General features: G+C 40.1%; 1 protein-coding gene across 2 annotated transcripts in view; it reads right to left on the reverse strand.

Annotated features, from left to right (window-relative positions):
- The window catches only part of PRKD3 (protein kinase D3), a 45,179-nt gene that overhangs the window by 14,346 nt on the left and 4,389 nt on the right, over window positions 1-26,444 (reverse strand). The window contains exons 2-11 of one of the 2 annotated variants that reach the window (XM_086482329.1): window positions 18,417-18,555; window positions 16,601-16,732; window positions 15,760-15,917; window positions 15,144-15,151; window positions 11,968-11,975; window positions 11,614-11,790; window positions 8,307-8,384; window positions 6,181-6,364; window positions 4,505-4,628; window positions 140-217 (exon numbers count right to left, since the gene is read on the reverse strand). In XM_086482329.1, the coding sequence (XP_086338455.1) occupies window positions 140-217; window positions 4,505-4,628; window positions 6,181-6,364; window positions 8,307-8,384; window positions 11,614-11,790; window positions 11,968-11,975; window positions 15,144-15,151; window positions 15,760-15,917; window positions 16,601-16,732; window positions 18,417-18,555 (1,086 nt within the window). Of the gene's footprint in view, window positions 1-139; window positions 218-4,504; window positions 4,629-6,180; window positions 6,365-8,306; window positions 8,385-11,613; window positions 11,804-11,967; window positions 11,976-15,143; window positions 15,152-15,759; window positions 15,918-16,600; window positions 16,733-18,416; window positions 18,556-26,444 lie in introns of both variants that reach the window. The other variant, XM_086482328.1, reaches the window with a different exon arrangement.

The following is a 26,444-nucleotide window of genomic DNA, read 5'->3' on the forward strand; positions in this document are numbered from 1 at the left end:
GGCCAATTAACCTGGTCATAGTTTTCATTAAAAAAGATGAGGAAATGGACATAATACTTATACTGCTCACAAGTAGATTTCAGATCTACAATGCATTGAGTAAATCAAGTGCAACACAATTATACTCCTCATTAATTACCTTGTAATATTTTGTTCCAGACTCATTTTGAAATAGCGTGAGGCATTTGCTGTCCAGTCTCCAGTAATGTCTTTTTCTCTACAAAATGCACAGTACAATAACATAAGGAATAAATCACTAGCATGGCTTTTGTTATCCGATTATTTAAATGAGAAAAGCTTTAAATTACTAAGAAAATCAATTCATGTTAATCTACACTTGCATCTTAAGACTAGTTACATGAAAAAATACACTTTGGAAATAAAGACTTTTTTTAAAGTCAAGAAGAGGCTCAAAAATTATTCCCACAAACCAGAAAAAAAAAAAAAAATGTCACTTACCTTACAGTAACAGCAGTGACAACAGCAGTTATCTCATACAGGAATAAAACTTACCTACACAGGTTTCACTCCAGGTGCATGTACTCACAAAATCTCAATTATTTTAATTTACTAATAATTGTAGGAGTCATGCTTTCTCCCTCTACGCCCTCACACCAACTTCGCAAGGATTCAAGGACTAAGCAAGCCTAACAAGTCCTTATTTTTTTTGTCAACACAGAATTCTAGAAGGTCAAAAGCAAGCATCAAGACAGACAGACTACGAGATTCAAGTGGACAAAATATCTTGGGGGGAAAAAAAAAAAATTAAGACAGACTGAATAGCCATTTTCTGGAAGTCTCCACCAATGAGAAAGATCTTCCCCACCAAAAAGTCATATGAATAAGCTGTTGCATGTAACTGTCTTGTAATTTTAAACAGAAGAACAGTCCTCAAAACAAAGAAGCTTTCAGAAAGCTAATGTGGCTGTATGAATCTAACTTACTTTGCTTGCACCATGCTCATATAGTTAGAAACCCATTTTCATTTTTCTGTGACAAAAATCCAAGACCCTTAACTCTGGCCTAGGATGGCAAAGTCTGAAACATAATACAGCTGAGCTTCATCACTTCAGTCATGTGGAAGCTAAGACTACCTGTGACAGTTAGACAAAGAAAGCTAGGTCATGAATGGACTTAATTAAATGGAACTCCCAGCAAGCACTGAATGGAAACTGGGAGAAAGCATAAGGGTGACCCTGTCCTTTAAACATATATGCTCTTTATTAAATCATGAATCAGGGATGACTTTAGAAGCGGGGGAATTAAGGAACAGGCTGGTAACTCACGGAGGGATTCAAAATCTGCCCATACCTTATTCTGAGAAAGGATGGTCTCAGAGTGAGGAAAGGAATAAAGGCAGTGATACTGCTGATGTTATTGCTAAGCCACTCTCCATCTTTGGCAGGTCATGGTGAACAGGAGAGGTGCCTGAGGACTGGAGGAAAGCCAATGTCATTCCAGTCTTCAAAAACAGCAAGAAGGAGGACTCAGGAAACTACAGGCCAATCAGCCTCAGCTCCATCCCCAGAAAGGTGATGGGACAGCTCATTCTGGCTGTTATCTCTAAGCATGTGGAGGAAAAGAAGGTCAGGAGCGGTCAACATGGATTCACCAAGGGGAAATCACGCTTGACCAACCTGACAGACTTCTTCAATGGCATGACTGGCTGGGTAGATGAGGGGAGAGCTGTCTACCTCCACTTCAGCAAGGCCTTTGACATTGTCTCCCACCATATCCTCACAGGTAAGCTTGGGAAATGTGGGTTAGATGAGTGGATAGTGAGGTGGATTGAGAACTGTCTGAATGGCAGAGCTCAGAGGGTTGTGATCAGCGGTGCAGAGGCCAGCTGGAGGTTTTTGGCTACTGGTGTTCCCCAGGGGTCAGTCCTGGGTCCAGTCTTATTCAACATATTCATCAGTGACCTGGATGAAAGGACAGAGTGCACCCTCAGCAAGTTTGCTGATGATACAAAACTGGGGAGTGGCTGATACACTGGAAGGCTGTGCTACCATTCAATGAGATCTGGACAAGCCAAAGAGTTGGGTGAAGAGGAACCTAATGAAGTTGAACAAGGGCAAGTGCAGGGCCCCACACCTGGGGAGGAATAACCCCACACACCAGTACAGGTGGGGGTTGACCTGCTGGAGAGCAGCTCTGCAGAGAAGGACCTGGGAATCCTGGTGGGCAGCACGTTAGCCATGAGCCAGCAGTGGGCGCTTGTGGCCAAGGCGGCCAGTGGTATCCTGGGGTGCATTAAGAAGAGTGTGGCCAGCAGGTCAAGGGAGGTTCTCCTCTCCCTCTACTCTGCCCTGGTGAGGCCACATCTGGAGTACTGTGTCCAGTTCCAGGCTCCCTAGTTCAAGAGAGACAGGGAACTACTGGAGAGAGTCTAGCAGAGGGCTACAAAGATTATTAGGGGACTGGAGTATGCTTCTCATGAGGAAAGGCTGAGAGCCCTGGGGCTCTTTAGCCTGGAGAAGACTGAGGGGACCTTATCAATGCTTATATATACCTAAAGAACAGGTGTCAAGGGAATGGAGCCAGGCTCTTTTCAGTGGTGCCTAGTGACAGGACAAGGGGCAACAGGCACAAACTGGAGCACAGGAAGTTCTGCCTCAACACGGGGAAAAACTTCTTTACTTTGAGGGTGACCAAGCACTGGAACAGGCTGCCCAGAGAGGCTGTGGAGCCTCCTTCTCTGGAGATATTAAAAACCTGCCTGGATGTGATCCTGTGCAACCTGCTCTAGGTGAAGCTAGGTTAGCAGGGGGGTTGGACTAGATGATCTCCAGAGGTCCCATCCAACCCCTACCGTTCTGTGATTCTGTGACACAGAAACTTCTCATTATAAAGGGTGAAATATCTTGTTATCCAGGGTCAGCAAGAAGCATACAGCTACTGCTGTTAAAATTAACCTCTTTGGAACTGTTAGAAAGCCAAGCTGTTTCAGGAATAGGAAACAGTCTGACCTTGCTGAGAACAGAGCGGTCAAGGGAAATAGCTGATGTTGTAATGCCTAATAAGGAAGTCTCCTCCCATTAGGAAGTTCTACAAGATCTTGTTTGGCTGAAGGTATCTTGCTTTGGGGTAGAATACTCTATTCAAATGGCCTTTTTTGGTAGCTGTCATCTAGGTAGCAGTCAGACTGACAGATGAAGAAAGTCACAGCTAAGGTGTACAATCTGATCACTGCTCTGTAAGGACGTTCAAAAAAGTCCATGGAAAAATGTACCAGCTGTACTGAAAGATTAAATCGGAGCCAAATACCAGGTCTGCCCTGAACAGTTCTGCTAGAACTATTCACCTTCGTCTGCTACCTGGCCTCAGTTTTTCCATAGCCAGCTGATGTTAATTGTGTCTGTTAAGTAGCCTTGGCTGGACTCTCATCCAAAATACACTAGATACTTATTTTGGTTTGTGATAAATACATCTAGGTATTAGAAAACTGTACTTCAAAGAAACTTTTTGTAAGGCAGTTTCTGACAGCCACTTGCAGTCGTCTGTTTAGCTGACAATCATGAACAGTAAAAATACTACAGTAACCTGAACTGACTAGTATTACCCCTCAGCTTGGTTTCAGCAGAACTTAAATAACTTTGCTTCCCTAAACTCCTGAAGTCCCCTTCAATTAGACTCCAGCGTACAGACAAAGAATGCAAAAGTATTTATACTGCCTTTCATGAACAGTCTTGATAGGACACACTGCTTCACAAGATCTGGGAACTTCTTGACTTCTTTTCATTCATCTACCAAAAGCCAAGAGGATTGACTCCCTCCCATCATACATCTCTAAAGAACCCAGTTATTCTTCCTTATCTTCCTCCTCAATAAAGAAAACCAAGCAGCTTGCCTAAGAAGGTTCAATTAAGAGATCATTATTGGTACCACTGGAAACAAACAATGCAGTCTTTTTGGAGGATGCACCCCTACCCAAGGACATGCAGGCAAGCCACAACTCTTTACTCCATTGACATCAAGAGGAAAAGCGAGTTTTAGAGTGAACTTTTAGAGTGAACTGCTAGAGAAATGAAGGGCTCCCATATCTACCCATAAATATTTACAAACACCTAGATCATTAGAATAATAGTGTCAACTATGTCAGTACTCATCATTTTATAATGATTTCCACCTTTTCACACAGTAGAATAAAAACATTAATATAAATATTTAGCTCAACTGCAGAACAGAAAGAAGACATAAGCAAATTATTCCATATTACTATCTCAGGAAAGCTGAAATCTTAAACATACAATTCATTTAAGACAATGTAGAGATGCTTCTCCTTCTTAAAAAGGAGGGGGAAAAAAAGTACTGCTGAATTACAACATGAAAAATTTTGAATAAACTACAGTTTCTCTTTTGCACCAGACTTCTTTAAAATGAACACAATGGCTAAGTTCTTTCAAATGACATTGTAGATCAGAATATTTAAATAAAAGAAATAAAATATACTGGTTTAGAGAAATAATTTAACTTAAGGTAAGAAGAAACTAAAGTCACTGACCAGATTGTCTCTACTAGTATAGTGAACCATCCATCCTTCCTTCACCATTGTACTGCTCTTCCTCTTTGTGTGCTTGATCGACTGTACAACTCGCATGAGTGGAATATTATTGCTTGTTGAAGGACTAAAATAAGATACAACAGTTAATATTTAACAAGTTAAAATACAACAGTACTGCAATTATACTGGTACTACACATGAATAGCCCATAATTTTCAGAACAGGCACCTTTTCTTCCCATATAAGTTTCACTGATAGATGAAATTGATAAGGTATCTGAGCTCCCATTAGCTCTCCTAGTCCAAGTATTGCAGTACTTAAAATTACTCTGCAGAACACAGAAGACACACTGGAATGAAGACACCTACAGAAATCATCCTCTCTCAAAACAATTAGCTGAGACTGTTGGTCTTAATCCAGCATAAAAATGTAATTAACATCAACATTGCTATTATTTTCTCTTATGTGTGTAAGATGACTATGCTACTTCTTAAAATTGTTATTACACTAATGAATGTCCCTATCTAAGCATACTTCTCAATTTATGAAAATAGAAACAGGGGTGTGTTAATTCAAATCACAGCTGCACTAGAAAATTTTATCAGTTCTCAGGGATTATTAACTGTCCTGTACACAGGATATGAATATCTCTAATATTCTGACAGAGTCAGTACACATTTTAACAGCACTGAAGATGGAGTCAACCACTAAGTTGCCTGCTTAACACCAGAGCTACTACGCGTGTCACTTACAGAAACATTTGTAAACACACGAAATCACAAGGTAGAGTAAAAGCCAAAAATGTATGGATGCTTTAACAGAGCACATAGAATTGGCTGCCACAGGATGCTGTACATGCCAAAAACTTTAATTGCTTCAAATCAAATTAGAAATAAATGGAAAAATCCTACCTAGAGGCGGAACATAAAAAAAAGATGCTTCTTCCAACTCAGGAAGTCCCCAAGCTATAAATCACTGAAAGTTGGGAAGGTAGCACTATATGCTCTTCCTCACTTATTTGCTATTAATCCCTGAGCTAAAATGACTTTTAGTTTGACCTAATACAACTGCTTTTATGTTATTATGAATGACTTCAGAAAATCAGGATGACACGATTCAGAATAATACAGAAAGTAAAAAGAACAAACTTGATTAAAGGAAATATGTAACAGTTATCAGCTAGAAGACTTCAGAAAAAATCACATTCAAGAAAAATAAAGCAAACTTCTGCCTAAAATGCGTATGGACTATGATATGAATATTAAAATGTGTCAAGTAATTCCTTTTAAATCCACACATGTATAACTAACTAAATTAGACTAAAGTCAAAGACCTTAGTCATGTCTTAGCCGTGTTAAGCCATAAATTTTACCATGTTTTGATAATCTGGTTTTATTTCCTTGATAAGTCATACCACAGCACTTTTTCAATTAGAAGAGACTATATTATTTTCATTTATTTATGTTTCAGATTTTCTTGAGACAAGATGACTTTATAAAGCATTTTCAAGTTTTTTTTAAAAAAAAAAACAAACAAACAAACAAAAAAAAACCAAAAAACCAAACACAAATGAAAAAACAACACCGTGACCAGTAAAACCGGGCTAATCAGAAATGTTTTACTCACAATACTGAGGAAAGCACATCCAGAGCAAAGAAATCCATCTTATGACTTACCTGATGGTTTTGACAGCTTCCTCATCTTTGTCTGCATCAAGGTCAGATGGATCCATAAAGAAGATTTTGTCCTCTGGAGGAGAGGGCTCTTCAGCATCATCTAGGCCTCGACTACCATCACTGTTCATTTCACTGCTATCAACTTCCATAGGCATGTCCAAGTCCTGGCCTGGGCTAGCAGGTTCTGGAAACAACACAAGATTCAGATATTACTTCAAATATACAATTTAAAAAAACAAAGAAAACAAAAAAGACCCCCACATTTCTTCTTCAGTTCATATTTATGCAAGTAAATATAGAAGTACAATCAGAATATAAAAAATCCTCAAGTTTTTGCTAAATGATGCAGAGTATGCTAATGAACATCATCAACTTGGTTTGGCTAAATGCCAAGGAGAGACCCAACTAAAAGAAGAATCATATTGAAAGAAACAGAAAAGCTTTAGGTCTAAATCTAAATCTCACTAAGTAATTCTGTTCCACACAAGTAATCAGTACAAAGTAACCTTTCAATGGCTAGAGATGACCCAGAGAATTATTCCTGTGCAAATTTAATTCTCCGTCAACAGAAACCCAACTCTGTTCTCCCTGCCCTTGTAGCCCACAATAGCAAAAGTAAGAGAGAAAAGGGGGGATGTGTATTGCAGGGAAAGAGAAAAGCAGAATAGATCTTATTCACATCTGACTCCCTGCTGGCAGAAGTTTAAAGTTTCCAGAAGCTGTAAAACTTGCACTGTGGAAAACTAAGAATTAAGACATACAAATACCTTCATCTGTAGCCTTTTGGGTTTGGGTCGGTTTTTTTTTTTTGTCTGAAGAGAGCTCAATTTAAGGGTGGGAGAAAGAACAAAAAATAAACGATTCCTTACGTCCACAGAAGAACAGTAGGAAATCATAGTTCCCAAACCATGTGTCCTAGTACCTTAGCACCACAAGAGTGGGGAAAGCAGGCTGCACCAACAACATGTTGCACGCTATTGTTCATGGTCACCAATCTCAAGACCCAGGCAAGAGCCCTGGAGCTGGAGAAGGCAGGCATGAATGGATGGCACACATCATGCAATAGCAACAGATCCACTGGCTAACAGGGCTGCTGCCTAGGCCTTTGAATCAGGTTGTGCAGTTTGGTGTGATCTGCTGCATGTCATCAATTTTATTCCCGTCAAAAATGCGTGCGCCAAGGATCAAGATTCTGGGCAACACAATCATACAATGGTTGAAGTCAATGGAGACCTTTGGAGGTCATCTGGTCCAACACTTCTCCAGCCTAAGTCCTTCTGGATGGCAGCACAACCCTCTGTCATACAAGCCAGTCCGTCCCGTTATCAGCAAACTTGCTGAGGGTACACTCTGCCCCATCATCCAGATCATTAATGAAGATGTTGAACAGGATTGAACCCAGTATTGGCCCCTGGGGAAAATCAGTAGTTACCAGCTTCCTAGACTTCACAACACTGATCAGTACCATCTAGGCCCACCCATTCACCAGCTTTCAATCCACCTCACTCATCCATCCCATGTTTCATCAACTTAACACTGATCTAAAACTTGTAAGAATAAGACTCTCTCTAAACTTTGTTCCACATACTGTTCCCTACCTTCACCTTTCAACTCTGTAAGCTTTATTCAGAAAATAGTCCTACTTAATTAAGGTTTCAAAAAACTTAAGTTTGTTTTGTTTTGGCTTGGGTTTTTTCCTTTCTCTTTTACCTCAAACTGCTGGACTAACTCTGGCCACTAAAAATCATTGATATGAGAAAGTCACAAGAACCAGTACTTGTCTTCAGATATTAACATTTAAAAATACGTATTTCATGGTGAACAATGAGCAGACTGATCACAACAGATGTTTCATTTTTGTACATTGAGGCTTCTTGATTTTTATTTCCCCTGAGCCATCTCAAGCAAAGTAAGTATACTGTACTTGTCAAGAGTGATAAAGTAAAATTAAAGTCACCAGAGTATAAGTTTTACAGTGACTCTTCTTAATTATCAGCAATCTCAGGTGAAGGAAATGGGAAGATAAAAAGATGTAAAATATTCAAAGATGAGGGAACCAAAAGCTAACATATCCTGCTAAGCCTCCAAAGATCTGTCAGTATTTGAAAGCATGTTTCTCATCTTACCTCCATTGAAAACCACCTCTCCAAGACAGTCTCTAGGTACTTTAGATGCACAGCGTTTGTGACAGTTGAATCTGCAATCTAAAATAGAAGATAAATAAGCCCACGATACTAGAATCTTTCTCCTACTCAGACACTAACATTCTATCATTCGCTACTTCCATCACAAACTTCAGTTCAGATTCATACATTTGCATGTAACTGAAGACAGCACCAATGAGGTCACCTTCAGAAGGAAGTTAACAATCTTGTCTTGATGTCACACATTGATTTGCCCTACCACTATTTATTATGTCAGCACTTCCCCTTCCAGTACAAAACAGTTTTCTTCTTCTCTAGCTTTCTCTGTAGATATTTTTTCCATTATGATGTAATTTTTCCCCATCCTCTCATCTGTTCCACATCCTTTTTTCCATTGCTATACAATTTAAATGTCTTATCTCTATCATTTTTCTCCACCTGCTGCCTAAGACTTGTAGCCGTTAGAGCCTCTAGGATCACCCACCCATACCACAAAGCAAATATGCTCTGCAGTAAATCTCAAAATCCAGTCATTCAGACCACAGATTTGGCTGAACACTTAAGCTCCATTTCTGCCTGCTGACACAGGGCAGACAGAATAACATTATGTCCAGGTCTGGCCTGACGTGGAGATGGAATCTAACCTGGATGTGTGCCATTTCTGCATCCGAGATATCGGATACAGCCTACTCAACAAAGTCCAGCACAAAACATTAGTGCTTTTAACAGGCATCTCCTTTATTAGCAGCATCGCTGTGATTTTCAACTCTGTATCAACATCATGAATTTGAAAACTCCCTACTGCCCCCACAACTGTTTTCAAACTAATATTTTAGCCCCTTTCTGCTATCCAAAGAAAGCTCATTGCGCTTTCCTTTTAAGCCCACATAAGAGAAAAATCATTATCTTCCCATTTTTAGCAGCAGAGAAGCCAAGCCCTAGAGCAAAATACAATCCTGTTCAGCTTTTGAGTGTCTACGAGGAAGCACCCTAGGAGACCAATGAACTGTCCTTTCTATAGCAGTGTTTTCAGTCTGTATTACAGAACATGGTTACTTCACTAGATTGAAGGGGGCTGGAAAAAACACAGACGTTTCAAATCCTACCAGGGAACTAGGAAGACTAAGAACAAGTCAATCCTAATAAACTACGTCCAGAAACATTCTCAGGCACCGCAATGCAACTCTCTAGTCTAGTAATCAGTTAGGAACATCCCTTAGCATGCTTCTGGCCCACAGCATTAGCACAATCCCAAACAGTTCCCAAGCCTAGTTCATAAACCAGAGCATCCCATGAAATTGTTCCCAACATGCAGTCTGCATACAGCCACCCAGGCTGGGATGCTAAGAAAACTCATTCATGAGCACAGGTCATTTTGTCCCAGTTGACCTTAGCATCCAGGAACATTCCTGGGCACATTTAATTTATTGCCACAAATACAGCCTTAGCATCCCAAAGATCATCGTCAGAGTCCAAGCAGAAGCCTGGATTAATTCAAGAAATCCAGGGCTCTTATGGATACTCAGGAACATGGGACTGCTGAAAGACCCCAAGCTTTGGCAATGTGCACAAGGAAGTCGGTGGGAAACCTTATGAATCATAGAATCACAGAACAGTTTGGCTTGGAAGGGACCTCAAAGACCATCTAGTTCCATTCTCCCTGCCATGGCAGGGACACTTCCCACTAGACCAGGTTGCTCAAAGCTCCATCCAACCTGGCCTTGAACAATTCCAGGGATGGAGCATCCACAACTTCCTCAAGCAACCTGTCCCAGTGTCTCACCACCTTCAGGGTGAAGAACTTCTTCCTTCTATCTAGTCTAAACCTTTCCTCTCCCATCTTCCAACCATTAACCCTCGTCCTGTCAATGCAGGCGCTTGCAAAACATCCCTCCTCAGCCTTCTTGTAGGCCCCCTTCAGGTACTGGGAGGCCGCTATAAGGTCTCCCTAGAGCCTTCTCTTTTCCAGGCTGAACAACCCCAACTCTCTCAGCCTGTCCTCGTAGGGAAGGTGTTCCAACCCTCTGACCATCTTGGCAGCCCTCCTCTGGACTCGTTCCACCAGCTCCATGTAGGAGAAAGCAGTATGAAAATATTTTGACTGTTTGATATAAATTCCTGATCATTAAAAATGCATATAGGTCCATACCGCATAAAAAGAGGCTTATTAATGTACTTATTTCTGTCCTGTGCATATACATAACATTTCTCTCTGCTCATTTTCCATATGTAAATGCTATTTTTATCCAGTGTCATTCACCTCCCTGAAACTGATGTGGTGGCCTTGCTTGTTCAGCAGGATATACAGTCACAACAACTCTATACGGACAGTAGCACCTATATGTTAAAACTGCAAAGCATCTTTTTCAGGTTTCATTATTTATATATCACATGTTTCCAAGAGACACATTGACTGAAAAAAAATTTAAAAAACGTTCAGGATGCAGACTTCAGATGGACTCAAAGACTACAAATTAATAAAAGCAGAAATGAAAGATAAAACTACTTACTTACATGAGACAGCACTATTTTTAGTCAAAAGGAAGTTAACATGACTATAAGCTTACAATTTTTGCTCTGCTCTACTAAAGCAAACTGAAAATTTATTAAGCCACCTCTTTCAAAATTTGGTACTCAAGTTTGACAAACTAACATGAGAGAAATGGAAAGTCCTTCCATATTTATGTTTATGATTCATTACTACAGTTTTCTTTCCTGCAACAAAGCTGACAGATCTGCACTATCCAGCAATAAAGAGCCAGAAGAAGATCACAACGTCATAGTTATGCCCTGGGAACTGCACGGAAGAGTCTGAGAATTGAAGTCATGCATCTTAACATATGCTAAACAAAAACCATGCAGCTGACAAAGCCTACACGAGTCCACGAAAGGCACCCACCTGTGTAAAATTTTTCTAAAAGATAATAACCAGCATTCTGTACTAGAAAAATGTAATAAAACCTTACAAATTCTTTAGTGATGAGTCTAGAAGACAGACACTGAACAAAGGGAAGTATTTCTCATTTTTATTAATTTAGAATTATCCTTCTAGAACTAAGGTGTTCCCAATCTACCTGTAATTAAACCTTATTTTTGAGAAAAATGTACAATGCACGGTCTACTAAAATGAAAATGAAGGCTGTTGTAATACTCTCAAAACCATGCAATTTTTCAAAAATCATACTGCCCTATTTCACAGTATACAACCTGGCAATCAAAACATAAGTTGAAATCAGTTTTAAATACAAGACCTTTACAAAAATTTATTACTGCATTATTAAATGTTTACCTTTACACTGCATTCCTTGTCGAAAAAGGCCCTTGAGCAGCCGTTTGCAATACTGACATATGGTGGGACGAGTGTAAGAGTGAACAGCAAAGGTGTGCGGAACCTTCACTCTGCAAAGCACCATCTTTTCCATCCAGATGGGACGGCCACTCCAGGAGGGAATCCTCTTACTAGGTTCTGGGCAGCAGCGCTGGAATAAAGAAGGTATAGATTATTTGCATCAAAAGAGTTCCACTGCCATGACTTTTCGAAGTCAGGTGAAGTCCCTGGCAACTGGAAAAAGTGAAACACTGCACCCATTTTTAAAAAAGAGTAAAAAGAAGGCCCTGGGAACTACTGACCTGTCAGTCTCACCTCTGTGCCTGGGAAGATCATGGAACAGATCCTCCTAGAAGCTATGCTATGACACATGGAGGACAGGGAGGCAAATCAAGAGAACCAGCACGGCTTCACCAAGGGCAAGTCCTGCCTGACCAACATAGTGGCCTTCTATGATGGAATGACTACATCAGCAGACAAAGGAAGAGCTACAGATGTCATCTATCCGCAAGGCCTTTGACATGGTCCCTGACAACACCCTTCTCTCTAATTTGGAGAGAGATGGATTTGATGGGTGGTCTGTTTAGTGAGTGAGGAACTGGTTGGACGTCCGGGTGGAGATTGGTGACAAGTGGCATCCTTCAGGGGTCCATAGTGGGACCAGTACTGTTTAAAACGTTCATCAGTGACATAGACAGCAGTATCAAGTGCACCCTCAGCAAGTTTGCACATGACACCAAGCTGAGTGGTGCAGCTGACATGCCTGAGGAACAGCGTGCCACCCAGAGGGACCTGGACAAGCTTGAGAAGCAAATCCATGTGAACCTCATGAGGTTCAACAAGGCGCTGCAACTAGGTTGGAGCAACCCCCAGTATCATCAGTACAGGCTCGGGGACAAAGGAACGGAGAGCAGCCCTGCAGAGGAGGACTTGGGGTTACTGGTGGACAAAGAGCTGGACATGGTGTTTCCCAGGGCTCAGTATTGAGGCCAGTTCTGTTTAACATCTTTACCAATGATCTGAATGATGGAATGGAGTGCGCCCTCAAGGAGTTTGCAAACAACACCAAATTGGGTGGAAGTGTTGACACGCTTGAGGGTAGACAAGCTCTTCAGAAGGATCTGGACAGGCTGGATCAATGGGCCGAGGCCAGTAGTATGAGGTTCAACAAGGCCAAGTGTCCTAACAACCCCGTGAAATGCTATAGGCTGGGAGAATGAGTGGCTGGAAAGCTGCCTGACGGAAAAGAACCTGGGGGTGCTGGTTGACAGCCGGCTGAACATGAGCCAGCAGTGTGCCCAGGTGGCCAAGAAGGCCAACAGCATCCTGGCAAGTATCAGAAACAGTGTGGCCAGCAGGAGTAGGGATGAGATTGTGCCCCTGTACTCAGCACTGGTGAGGCCACACAAATACCATGTTCAGTTTTGGGCCCCTCACTACAAGACAGACATTGAGGTGCTGGAGCAGGTCCAGAGAAGGGCAACAGAGGTGGTGAAGGGTCTGGAGAACAGGTCTTATTGGGACTAGCTAGGAACTGGGGCCATTTAGCCTGAAGAAAAGGAGGCTTAGGGGAGACCTTACAACTGCCTGAAAGGAGGGTGTAACAAGGTGGGCATCGGTCTCTTCTCCCAAGTAACAAGCAGCCTCAAGTTGCACCAGGTGAGGTTTAGATTGGACATTAGGAAAAATTTCTTCATTAAAAGGGTTGTCATGCATTGGAACAGGCTGCCCAGGGAAGTGGTTGAGTCACCATCCCTGGAGGTGCTTAAAAGACGTGTAGATGTGGTGCTTAGGGACACAGTTTAGTGGTGGACTTGGCAGTGCTAGGTTAATGGTTAGACTCAATGATCTTAAAGGTCTTTTCCAATCTAAATGACTCTATGATTCTGTGAGCCAGCAATGTGTGCTTGCAGGCCAGAAAGCCAAGCATACCCTGGGCTGCATCAAAAGAAGCGTGACCAACAGGTCGAGGGAGGTGATTCTCCCCCTCTACTCCACTCTCATGAGACCCCACCTGGAGCACTGCATCCAGCTCTGGAACCCTCAGTAGAGGAAAGACACAGACCTGTTGGAGTGGGTCCAGAGGAGAGCCACAAAAATGATCAGTATGATGGAACACATCTCCTATGAAGAAAGGCTGAGAGAGTTGGGATTGTTCAACTGGAGAAGAGAAGGCTCTGGAAGACCTTACTGCAGCCTTTCAGTATTTAAAAGGTGGTTTACAAGAAAGATGGGGACACACTTTTTAGCAGGCCCTGTTGCAACAGGACAAGGAGGAATGATCTCAAACTAAAAGAGCGTAGATTTAGAGTGGGTATGAGGAAGACGTTTTTTTACAGTGAGGGTGGTGAAACACTAGAATAGATTGCCCAGAGAGGTGGCAGAAACCTCATCCCTGGAAACATTCAAGGTCAGGTTGGACGGGGCTCTGAGCAACCTGATCCAGCTAAAGATGTCCCTATTCACTGCAGAGGGGTTGGACTAGATGGCTTTTAAAGGTCCCTTACAAACCAAACTATTCTATGGTTCTACTTAAAGGGAAAGAAAAAAAAAAAAAAAAAAAAAAAAAAAAGAGTCAGTGGGGCTGGGAGGGAGGTGTTGGCTCAGAAAATTACTGGATAAGAAAGCAATCTGGCCAAGGAGCTTCAACAGGACATTCTGGTATCATAAAACAAAACCAAGACAACACCAGATGGAAAAGCCTCGCAGAGAGCAGGAAAGTATGTACGAATCTTTACTTCCACAGAAGCTAAAATGCTAAAAATTCACTCATGACTTTTTTTTTTTTTTTTTTAAAAAAAGCAACCTGGCAAGGTTCACAGACAGCATATACAGACACATAAAGGGGATAAAATGGAAAATGTTGGAGGTCAGCAATCACTACCTCAAGCTATCAGTTTTAAAAAGCAAAGAATGGCATGCCTGAACATGTTACTAAGGTGGGCAAAAATATTCAGAAAATTTAAAAATAATTTTGGAAATTAAACACCCCAAAAAAACTTTGAAATTAAGTTTAACCAAAAACTTGGGCAATTAAAACAGAAAAGTCATGCTGAACATTCAGCAGGGTAAACTTAGTTATGTACATCTACAGAAAAATGTAAAGGAACATGGCCACAAATATGATAATATATTACTGATCACCTAAGCTAAGTAGTTGAAATCTGATAGCAAAGTGAGGTGTCAAAGAGGTACTACATACGCATGTAGAAATCCAAGTTAAATGCTGTGATAGGAGAAATGGTTACAATTCTACGTTCACTGAATAAATCTTACCAATAAACATCAGAATAAATATTTTTCATGACTCAAGATTAGGCTTCATAGCCTCTAGCTAAAATAATTATGTTCCTGAACTAGACAATCTATACAATTAATATTTTAAACTATGGTAAGAATTGTTATACTGTAAAGTAATATAATTAGATAAGCAAGAAAGACCAAGTGTCAAAAGCACTGCTTTTACCCCACCATGAAAGCAGCAATGAAACAAATGGATCTAATCACTGCCTGTCCTGTGTTACGATCCCAATATAGTTGCAGTATAACCGATAACCTCTCAGCAATCATCATAATCATTATAATAAAGAACTATTACGGATGACAGGTTTCACTATCAGCCCTTCATGCCCTACACCCTTCTTGATAGGGCTTCGGGTTTTTTTTAGATTAACTCTGTGGAAAGCTTAACAGCATATCAGGAACACTCTCTCCTCTCCCAGCATAAAAGCTTACAATTTGTACTGCTTTAGCCAAGCAACTGTTCCATACTGATACCGTAATTACAGAGGAAATCTGTATTACAAAGAAGGCAAGGTATTTTATCATTCCTGAAATCAAAGTTCTCAGAGTTCATATAACCATGAGTGACAGGCTAATAGCAAAATTATACATAAAAGTTATAATTTACTTTCCGTTTCATTTCTGACAGTAATAACAGTAACTGTCACAGTCTAAGACTCACCAGATTTGAAAATGAACTAAAACCAATCATAATGGTTAAGCTCACTCCCTCATACTCATTATGAGCCACTTACAACACTATCTAGCTCCCTACAGATTAAAGGATTTAAAACCAGAAATTGTTCCCCTTTTCACATTACATACTTCTTCAGAGGCAGAGGATGTGTATTCAGCTTGTGCTGGTCTTGGAACTGAAAGCCCTGCTCCTGGTAAAGACACATTAGACAGACGCCTCTTTCTCACTCCACTGCAGTTATTTGGAATCTTGAAGGCACATCGCTTATGGTAGTTTAATCCACAACCTGAAACAGAAGGGGTTTTAGAAAAAATCCTCCCAACATTCAAAGTAATAAAACCAGTACTAGTATTTTGATAAAGCAGTTAAAAAGATGATCCAGGAAAATGTAAAGACAGAAATAAGATTGTTCTGTTAGATTCTCTTTTTTCAATGTCCTTGATGCAAGTCACAGTTCCTTTTGCACTACTTGCTAAAATACTGGTCTCCAGTAAGGCCAGCTCTAGAAACAAGGCCTAAGACTCAAAAGCAGCTGATCACCTTCCTCACTTCTCCCCCCACCAGGAGGCTTTCATCACTCCTTACTTTGGAGCACAAGAGCCAAGGAGAAGCCAGCGAGCAGGCAGCATCAGTACCTAAGAGCAGCCTGCAGAGTGCTCCACAGCCAGCTGGACGAAGGCCATAAGGAAAGGGATTCCCCTGTGCTCCTTGTGCAAAGAACACCTGCTTGTAAGCTAGCTTTTTTTTCCCCGGCCTCCAAAGTGGGAAAAAAGAATACCTATTAAGTAATTTGCCCAAGGTCACACATAGTTTGCATTAATGCCAGGATCAGACCTTGGGTTTCCTGATACACAACTCCTTTCAACTACATTTTATCATGTGCTAATATACCGAACAAGATACAATTTCTTCCTCCTCATTTCATATAGATATACATACACAAAAGTACACTAAAAATCACAGACTTACCTTCACATTTTAATCCTTGTCGTACCAAACCCCAAAGCATCTCTCCGCAGTAGTCACAAAAAGTAGGAGCCTTGTAGGAATGCACATAAAGTGCATGAGGACGAATCTGGAAATCTTCAACTGTAGCCAAAGCTTTTAAAAAATTGCAGTAAGTTACGGTTCTTGCCACAGGATCAACATGTATTTACGGAAAGAATATGTTGTTTTAAAACAGCAGATTCAAAGAACACCGAGCTGTTTAGACATCAGCATTTTACTCTATACCACTTAAATACTCATTTAGAAGATTACACAGTTTTCAGCAAGCTTTTCTATTGAGAAAAAAATCCGTTGAATTCTGAAGGCCACCACTAATCAACACTGAGTCATGATGCTGAAGACCTCACTAAGTTCAGAAGGCAAATACAACAAGCTTTGCTAATATCAACTTAACAGTAAACATTTGAAAGAGCAACTTAATTTTCAAGCTGTTTTCACAATCTACAAGCTTTTCAAACAAAGGACAGATCTGCAGGTTAGATTTTTATCTTCTAAAAGACTTTTTCAGTAAAAGCTTATTATACTGAACTCTGTGTGCATCAAAACAGAACTGTGGATAGAGTTTCCATGGATCACTGGAAACTTCACTAGTAAAGTTCTTTTTCTTAAACTAGATATATTTAAATTAATTTTTGTCCTGTTTCTTTGGAATGTAAAAAAAAAAAAAAGTGTTATTTTACACCAACATTACCTTGCCCTGATGGCTACTATTCTTTGATCAAATACGTACTAACATTTCAAATTCAAATTCTCATGTCTGTTTTAAAACCCTACTGAAAGAGATTTATATTTCTTCAAAATGCCTTGGTTTCTGGTTATAAGGTCTGTCAGAGATTGTCAAGAAGAGGCACACACAACAATTTTTCCAAATATGCCATTCACCAGAGGCAATAAAAAGCTCAAACTAAGATGATCAACTATTGAATACCCTAGACATGCCTAGAACAGTAGGTCTTGAAATGCAGCCAAGGAACTCAGCTTTATGACTCTGGAAATTATACCTTATTGATCCAATTTACAAAATAAATCCCATGACAGCCAAGAGATCTATCTAGAATGCAACCCCAGTTTGGCACTCAGTCCTCAAAGACTGAAAGAACTGCTTGATTCTAATCCAGATTTTATTTGTAATTCAACTACAGCTGGCTTTTGCTTGGATTCTACAGGGTATTGAGAAACACATACAATTTAAATCAGTTAGAGGGGCGGGGTGGGGGGTGGAGATTTTGTCCTTGTTATTCCAGAGTACTACAGGTTAATAACCACCATTCTAAGGACTTTATCTGTTTTCAAGCACTACAATAACCCTTAAAGTCTGTCCTTATAGGTATGATTCAGCAATTATTTTTATATGAGGCCTTTTAGCAATATAAACCATCAACGGCGAAAGCTACAGAAAAAAAGACAGACCTAAGCGGAAAAAAAAAAGCAATGACAGTGCTGGAAGAGCAAATTCTGAATCTTACCTGCATTTCAGCTTCAACAAGCATAACAATAAATTTTTATTATTATAATTATAAAGTCATATTCATATAACTCAGATTTATTTACAATAATAAACCTTAAGAAGATTAAAACATGACAAAGAAACAATAACAAAACTGAATACTAAAGCACCAGTACACTACTTGGATTTTCTTGGAAACCTCTACCCCCAAACAGTGACCCAGTATGAGACTTAAGAGATCAAGGCAAGCATGATAATAACGTTCCATAAAGTCCTTTTTTCTTTTAATCTACTGAATAAGCACTGTTCCATTTTTGCAACAATACCTACCAGAGAGCACAACCTCCACAAGATCTCCCTCATGTATCTCTTCTGCAGATGTAATTCGTTGCAAAATATTATCTGAGTTCAGGTCATGACGGAAGAGGAGAATTTTGTCATACATGCCAAAGAAACCACACTCTGGAAACTGCAACAGAAAGCAAACTCTAAATTACACATGCTCTTTGATAATCCTGTCCATATACGTTTTAAATAACAGCTACAGAACTTGAGTGTTTTAAGTGTTCCATGGAAACAAAATTGATCTGCTTATTTTTGAGGAACCTAAGTATTTTCTGAAATGAAATGTATGATAAAAAGGAAAAAAAAAAAAAGAAAACCCACACCAAAACAAAACAAATCAATACCAACTTCCTCCCTGTTCCCCCACGACCAACAAATCTGAAAAGAAAAAATGTCAGGGTTTTTGTTTCTTTGGGGTTTTAATCTTTGACCTGCATAATCAGTCTGGCACCTGAAAGCCAAGGCAGACCCTTCTAACTCTGATACCACCACCTGTAACCCTTTCTGGGTCAGGCAGGCATTCAGCTTGAGACACAGTAGCACTTGCCACACTTTTCTTTAGGGGCAAGCCAAGAAAGGGTCCATGTCATTGTTCTACAACAGTTTAGATCTGCAGATGCAAGAAAAGGAAAACTCAATTCCCCACAAAGACAGGAGATAATATAGCAAATCCATAAAGGGAATAGATACACTACATAGCATGCCATTTTTCCAAGACAATGAAAATAGCTTTCTTATTCTGTATTTTCCCCACTCTTCAAAATATTGTCAAGTGTGAGTGAAACTTCTTAAAATTAAAGCTTAAAAGTAAACATTTCACAGAAAAAAAAGCAGGAATAGACCCTGGAGAGGAATGAGTACCAATCAACCACCTCCTTTGGCCTTTTTGTTTAAACCAGAATTCAGACTCATGGTGGGAACAGATGGAAGCACTCCACAGAAGAAAACAGGAAGAATGTGGGAAAAAAATATGGAAAACCACATAACAAACTTTCACTTAATTAGGTAACAGACTACAGTTCAGTAATTTAGATCTTGCACAGTCAATAAATAACAGGGTCTAAACTGCATGAAGCTTGTGGTACATTAATTATCCTTAACTAAAGTAGTCAAAGACTTGTTTCTACCAAATCAAAGACATAATGAAGGTATCTGTCACACTGATTGTTTTCACATTCCCTTCCCATTCAAGGAGAAAATAATTTCCTCTTTCCAGTAGCAATTTTATCCAAAATGTTAAGTTAGCCTTCTATGTTTTGATGTGCACACCCTACATGTTTACACTACACACAATACTGAAGAATCCCCATGGTCTGGAAAGCATACTAGCTACTGGGACAGTCACAAATAGAGGCAGAATTTGTGCTATTTAACCTCTGCAAAAGATGGACCTGACAAAATTACACAGACACTAGTAGATATTTAATCCGCAGCACCGAGAAACCAATTTACTAGGCTGATGCCAAAGCAGGAGGTTGCTTCCTTTGCCTCCCAACTTACTTGTAGGTTCCCTACATATATTTGATACTCTCTGGTACTCCGTGCAGTAGCTATGACGGTACAGATATGACACTAGCATTATATTCCCCTAAACTAGATGCTTTTCAAACCTTTATAAAATAAAATGCTATTGTTTAAAATCCCTTAGGTCATCTGGAATTACCCATAAGAACTCCTCTCTTATCATACTAAGTTGCAGTATACTCACCCACTGATTCATCTTGATAAAGAGCAAATATCCATAAATACTCTGAAAATTACGTTTTTCCGATCTCCCAAAGATTATTTGCATTAGGAAGGCAAACAAATATCTTGAGAATTAGCTGTGCTGCCCAAATACGTGTCTCCATACCTCTGCAAGTATGCGCAGGACTTGACTTTACATTCAGAACATGCATAGATACTGCACACTAGTAATTCTTCTGAGGGAACTGACAGCTCTTTATACCTGAAACAGTGCATAAACCTACTTTAAGCTCTAACTCAAAATTCTGCTGTGCCTCCATTAACAAGAAAACAAGTTATTATTTACATTTTTTTTAGGAAGTGTTGTGAGGTTTTATTCCTTGATACTCCATACACTGTTTAGCCAGATATCACATCTTAACGCTAGTATCAAGAAGAGGAAGCTACCATATCAATGCTACAATCAACTGTATCCTCAAGATAACTTCTATTTATAATGTATCAATTTCATCATGCTGCTGAAAAACTTAATTCCAACAAAAGGGAGATAAAATCAACATGAATATGATATGTATCTGCCCGCAAATAAACATGACACTTTTTATTAATGCTGATATTAATTTCAGCTGCTAGGAGGGACGACTGATGATCCAGAGAATCAGTGTGAACTATTGCCTCTTTCTATTAAGTTTACAAAACCACCTACAAACCACAGATTTTAAGGAAGCCCTAAGATATTTCACAGATTTAAGTCTCCCTCTTTTGATAAAGATATGTCTTTGTTTCTCTTTTTTTCATTCTCTGAGCCCATAAACCTATCACACAGCTGCTAGAACACCCCTACACACAATTTCCCACCCCAGTAACCACAGGTCACACAACCGCATACCAAGAAGCACTTGTTTTAAATGCTACGACCACATGTATTCTGCATATGCACCATTTACCCATTCTCATACACAAATCTTGGATTTGTTAAAGTGTTTTAAACATACCACATTAATTTTGGTAACTAAAAAGCATTAGCTGACAATAAACAAAAGTTACAGATGAATACTCAAATCCTTGTTGTGACAGCAAGTGTAATCATTAAAGATACGAGACATTACATTCCTTAGAAAGCAGCATCAACATTAATTCCAAAGTTTGTAAGTAACAGTATAATGCCTATAACTAAGATTTGGTTTTCAAATAAATTCCAGACAATGGCTAAATTAATTTCTATGGAATAAAAGCAAAATCATCTATTATAGATTGTTAGAACTGTCTGCATCAACACTCTCATTTGGTTCTACGTTAAATTAAACTGACCTTTTAAGCTGTGTATCATGAATGCTTATGATACTGTAGTGACATGTTTTACTGCCATCTTCTCTCAAAACAAGTATACATACAAGCATGAAATGACTACAAAAGGTTGTCCGGTTTTGTAACTAACTCCTAAAAGACAATTCCTCTATTTAGAAGCTTCAGCTTGATCAGTAGCTTCTAGACTAAGATGCAGAATCACAAGCCCAGGCCTAACAAGACTAACAATAATTTATGTTAGTATTTATTTCAAGAAGTCTATCATTAAAACACAGACTCTGTATACAATTTCTATAGATATATGTGACAGATCAGGACACATTTTTCTATGCATTGTGCATGTCTAATCTCCATTTCTGAAACAATAATTCCGAAAATTAAAAGCATTAGAATAGAGATAACCTGTTCACTGGTACAACAGAGTTGCAGATGCTACAAGGTTTTCTTGAATCCACAACAGGGACAGGCATAGTTGAGGAAACTTGCAATAGCTCCCTTACCTCTCCTGCTTGTTAGGTTAGCCACTTGTCTGCATGTCTGCCCAGGAGGCGCAGAGGAACAATGCAGGTGGGGCTGCCCATACAACACCCTGCCCAGCTCCTCCCAGGAACCATCAGCCCATTAGAGTCCCATCTCCACATGCCAGAGGAGCACAGAGGCACAAGGGCAGGTGCAGAACCCAAATTAAGGCCTCCAAGGAAAGGACACACTGTCCAGGACCCTCCCAGAGCTGTCATTGGAGAGCCTCAGCCCCAGTTTCCAGCCATAAAACCCATCAAGATAACTCAAAACTAGAGCACCTTTTGGACTAAGAGAGGCTGCTGCCCAATGGTATGGGATACATTGTAAGATGCCAGGGAATTAAGATTGTACAAGACTTATTACGCGACATGAATGGAATGAATCAAAGGCAAGGAAAGAGGTGATTCAGGGAGGAATAAATGTGGGGAAAAAAATACAGGGATAAGAAGATAAAGGCTGGTCACCTGTAAACAGGCGCTGGTCAGAACAATTGTCTGGTCATGCCCTGTGCCTGATCAGCACCCTCTGTCCTACCTTTTCATTAAATTCCATTTCTAACTATTTTCCTGGATGATGGGTTCTCATTCTGAGCGCATGTGTGTGTACGGGGGTCCAAGTGCCAGCAAGTGGAGCCGGACCACAGGTCAGAAGATCCACATGTCTGTGGGTGCCAGCAACCAGAGAGACCAGAGTGAGTGAAAGCAAGAGCTTGAATATCCAGGTGCCAGCAACTGGAAAGAGCAAGATCCAGCAGCTGCTACTGGGCAGAGAGTGCCTGAGCCCAGCTACTGGAGACATTCAATTTGTTGTTATTGTTGATTTTTTGGGGGGCTGGGTTTTTTGTGTGTGTGCATGTGTGTTCCCACTAACAGGCCCTCATCCTGAACCACCAGAGAAGTATGAGGGCATTGGTGCTGTCTGTGTTCACATGAGTGCTCCCTGTGTCTGCCTGCGTTGATCTGTGTGTACAATACCCATATGTGTTGTACACTTGTATCCAAGTGCCTGTGCCACTGGGAATACATGGTCAGCCTTGCTACTGGTTGGACCAGGGACACGGAGCTGCAGCAGCCTCGCCTCTGCCAGGAGGCTGTCGGATTTGATTGTCCTTAATGAAACTTTTCAAGTTTGATGAAGAAGTCCTGCCCTCTCCTTGCACGTGCCCTGCCCAAGATTCCCCTGTCATAAAAGAACAGACCCTGACACAAAGATGCCTCCCTGACCGCTCCTTTCCACACGCTTCAGCTCAGATTTCCCTCCACTGTCCTGACTACAGTCCTGTGCGCCCAAGCAATGGAAGCACTGGCTGGCTGCCCTCCACATGGCCGGTCCTGATGAGCTGCAGGTGGCCCACCAGAGCCTGTGTCTAAGGCACTTGGCCAGGCTTCGATGGGGGGAGCTGTGCAAGCGGCTTGGCTTCTTGCAGATATGCAGCGCCCTGCTCTCTCTTCCACTCCCCAGTACATTTGGGAATACAGCATTCCTTTGTATCACCTTAGCCAGAAGGCTATGTGCGGACTGCTGGCCAAGAATAACCTCATCGATTAAGAAGGTTTTTATTTCAAGTGGTATCTTTTAACAGAATTTTTATGCAAAGCTTAAACTATGTTCAAGTTGTGCACTACCTAATTTTTCTCTCTTGTACTGCAGCAAAGTACAGATTTTATAGCCTTCCTTACGCTCAGTTACATGAAGTTGTTAATGAAAAACACTATCCAGTTCCTTTGAAGTGTTAAGAGCTCATAATATAAACTTGAAAACAAAACTCAAAGCAGAATTTTTTAAAGCCTGTTTTATCTTACAGGATTATACAGGTCTTACTTTCCTGCATAAAAGCCCAAAGTATCTGTACAGTGACTCAGAACATATAAACTGCAAATCCCATTATTACTATGTTTCCTAAAAACAAAAAGGAGACTGTTCCCAGTGTTAACAGTTCCAAAAGAGCATCTAGCTACAGGAAATCACTTGTGGGAAGTCTACGTATGCGATAGACTGTGCCAAAATTAATCTCTGGTACACCAATACCATTAACTTATGTAAAGAATGCAAGCAATCCTTCATACTTGGGTGGTACTAGCACAAGTAACACTACTAGTGCATTATTGCAGTTACACTGAGGAAAAACAATTGGTGTTATCTAGAATGCTTGTACTGTAAGTATTACACTATGTCTAGTTTTAATTGATAGTGTATTACACCATTCTTTTTACTCAAAAACTCAATACACAGCAGCCAGTATTGCTGGAGCAAAACACAACTGAGGCTTCTTTCTATCTTGGCAGTAACAGAAAAATCCCTCTACTTCAAGTTCCAGGACTTACTTTACAAAGTTCTGGACCAGTCGCCAAAAATTCACACTAGGGAAAAGCGTAGGCGGATATTGTTTCAAGGTCCAATATCTCATGACCCATCATAACTCAGAACAAATGCTTCAAACCACTGAAAGTTAATTCCAAAGTCTAAGGGTACAAAACACCTATTACCTTGGAAAGCCTCTTTGTTCACTTAAATCACTCCAATCTATTATCCTGCATCCCTACCCAGCTATTCACTCCCACTCTTTAGAATCGTGTGCCAAATCACTTCACACAGACAATTAGCTTCAAATACATTGCATGAGATCTTCCCCTCACCAGATGCCTCAGTACAGACATACTTGGACTACTGCTTGGCTAGGTTTTCCAGCATACAAATCTATTACCATGCTGGAAATGCTAATCCGTCCCACATACACTAGCTCCATGCCCCCGGTACTACCCAGTTCCCATCTTCTCACAGGCATGTTTGCTTCTCATGCCTCTAGTCCCTCTTACTCTGCTGCCTTATTTAACTCATACAAAGAAAGCAGATAACAAATCAAGAAGGCAGACCAACAGGGGGAAAAATATTTGAGCACAACTGATGAATACAAACATGATTTGCATTAATTTTAGAGCCATTCAAAAATAAGCACTACGAACCATTTATCTGGAGAAAACCCCAGAAGGGTGGTTGCAGTACTGTTACCTATTTATTACACCAAATAAAGTTGTTACTACAAGAGTTGCAGAGATCAGACCATAACACGGATGGATCGTAACACGGATGGATCGTAACATGATTCTTTCACTTCTCAATATTTGATTAGCAAAACATCTGTTAACACTTCAGAACTCATATTAAGCTTCAAGTCAACACCTCTGCCACAATTCGGTTAGATAGCCATTACCATGATAGTGTCCAAACCTTTGGAAGACAGCTCGTATTCATTCCACATGTTTTAGTCTTTTCATAACATGACAATTTAAAAGTATTTTAATAGAAACACTTTTTTCCTCTTCAGCAGCCCTCACTGAAGAGCTAGCTATCCAAACTACTTTAATTCAGCCCATTAAAACTTGAGTTCTTAGCTACACGAACAATACAGGTATACAGTTAATTGTCACTTGGTTAGAAAATTCCACAGATTATTTGTGTGTTCTTCACGTTGGGCTTTTTCTTCCCTCATTATCAAAGCAAAATGTTTGAACCCATCTCTTCATCTTCCCCCCACCCCTGCACCCCAGTCTATTTCATCTTTGAAGGAAACTGGCTAGTTTTCCAAACAATCCAAGGACTTCAGTCATATTCCAATTATTGAAAATGAAATCCCACCTAGTCTAATTAAAATAATAGGCAGGACTATCAAAAAAGTGCAGACATACCAATAAGGTCGCATTCAATTCAGATTATTCAAATTATTGACCAGGGAATATGATGTACAAGAACTACAACATTTATAACAACAATTAAAGTATGAAACTACAGAAACCACAGAAAGAATCACAAGCAGCTGTAATATGCAAAATCTAACTCCTTTTAAACACAACTATACTTCCAGTGGTTGTGTTCTCAACACCTTACACAGTTCAGAGTCTTGAAGAAATAAATACGAGTGTGTACATGTCAAGTACCTGTGTAAGTGGCTATTGACAGACTAAAGCCTGAATTCAGGCAAGTCAAAACAGCATAATGTTGCAGGAAACAATCAAGGAATTAACACTAGGTAAGAAAGCATAAGTACTCCTGGGAGAGGAGACAACATTAAAGGTAAACAATGACACCTGAAGGACTCTGCCCATAGAGAGAAAGATGACCAAAAAACCCAATGTGGATATAAGATGAAAGGACAAAGAAGCACAAAGTAAGCCAGTAATCCAGTAGAAATGAGACTATACACTGAATTTGCTGTTGAGTGTAGACAAAAACAGTAGACATCGTTGAGAGAGAGTGAGTTAGGATAGAAAAAAATCAAGACAACAAAAATACTATTTCTAGCAAAAGCAAAGACACCAAACACAAGAATTAGAGAAATCAAGATGAAAGCCACATGTCCTAAAAAGGGGTTTCAAGCTTATTCGTAAGCAAGACAATTTTGAGGCTACTTCGAAGAAAGAAATTAAAAAAAAAAAAACAACATACTACATATGGAAGAGTTCAGCAATAGCAGAATTATAAACATGGGCGGTGGAAATG

This window comes from Leptosomus discolor, chromosome 2 (assembly GCF_034619465.1).
Source record: "Leptosomus discolor isolate bLepDis1 chromosome 2, bLepDis1.hap2, whole genome shotgun sequence".
Classification (NCBI taxonomy): domain Eukaryota; kingdom Metazoa; phylum Chordata; class Aves; order Leptosomiformes; family Leptosomidae; genus Leptosomus; species Leptosomus discolor.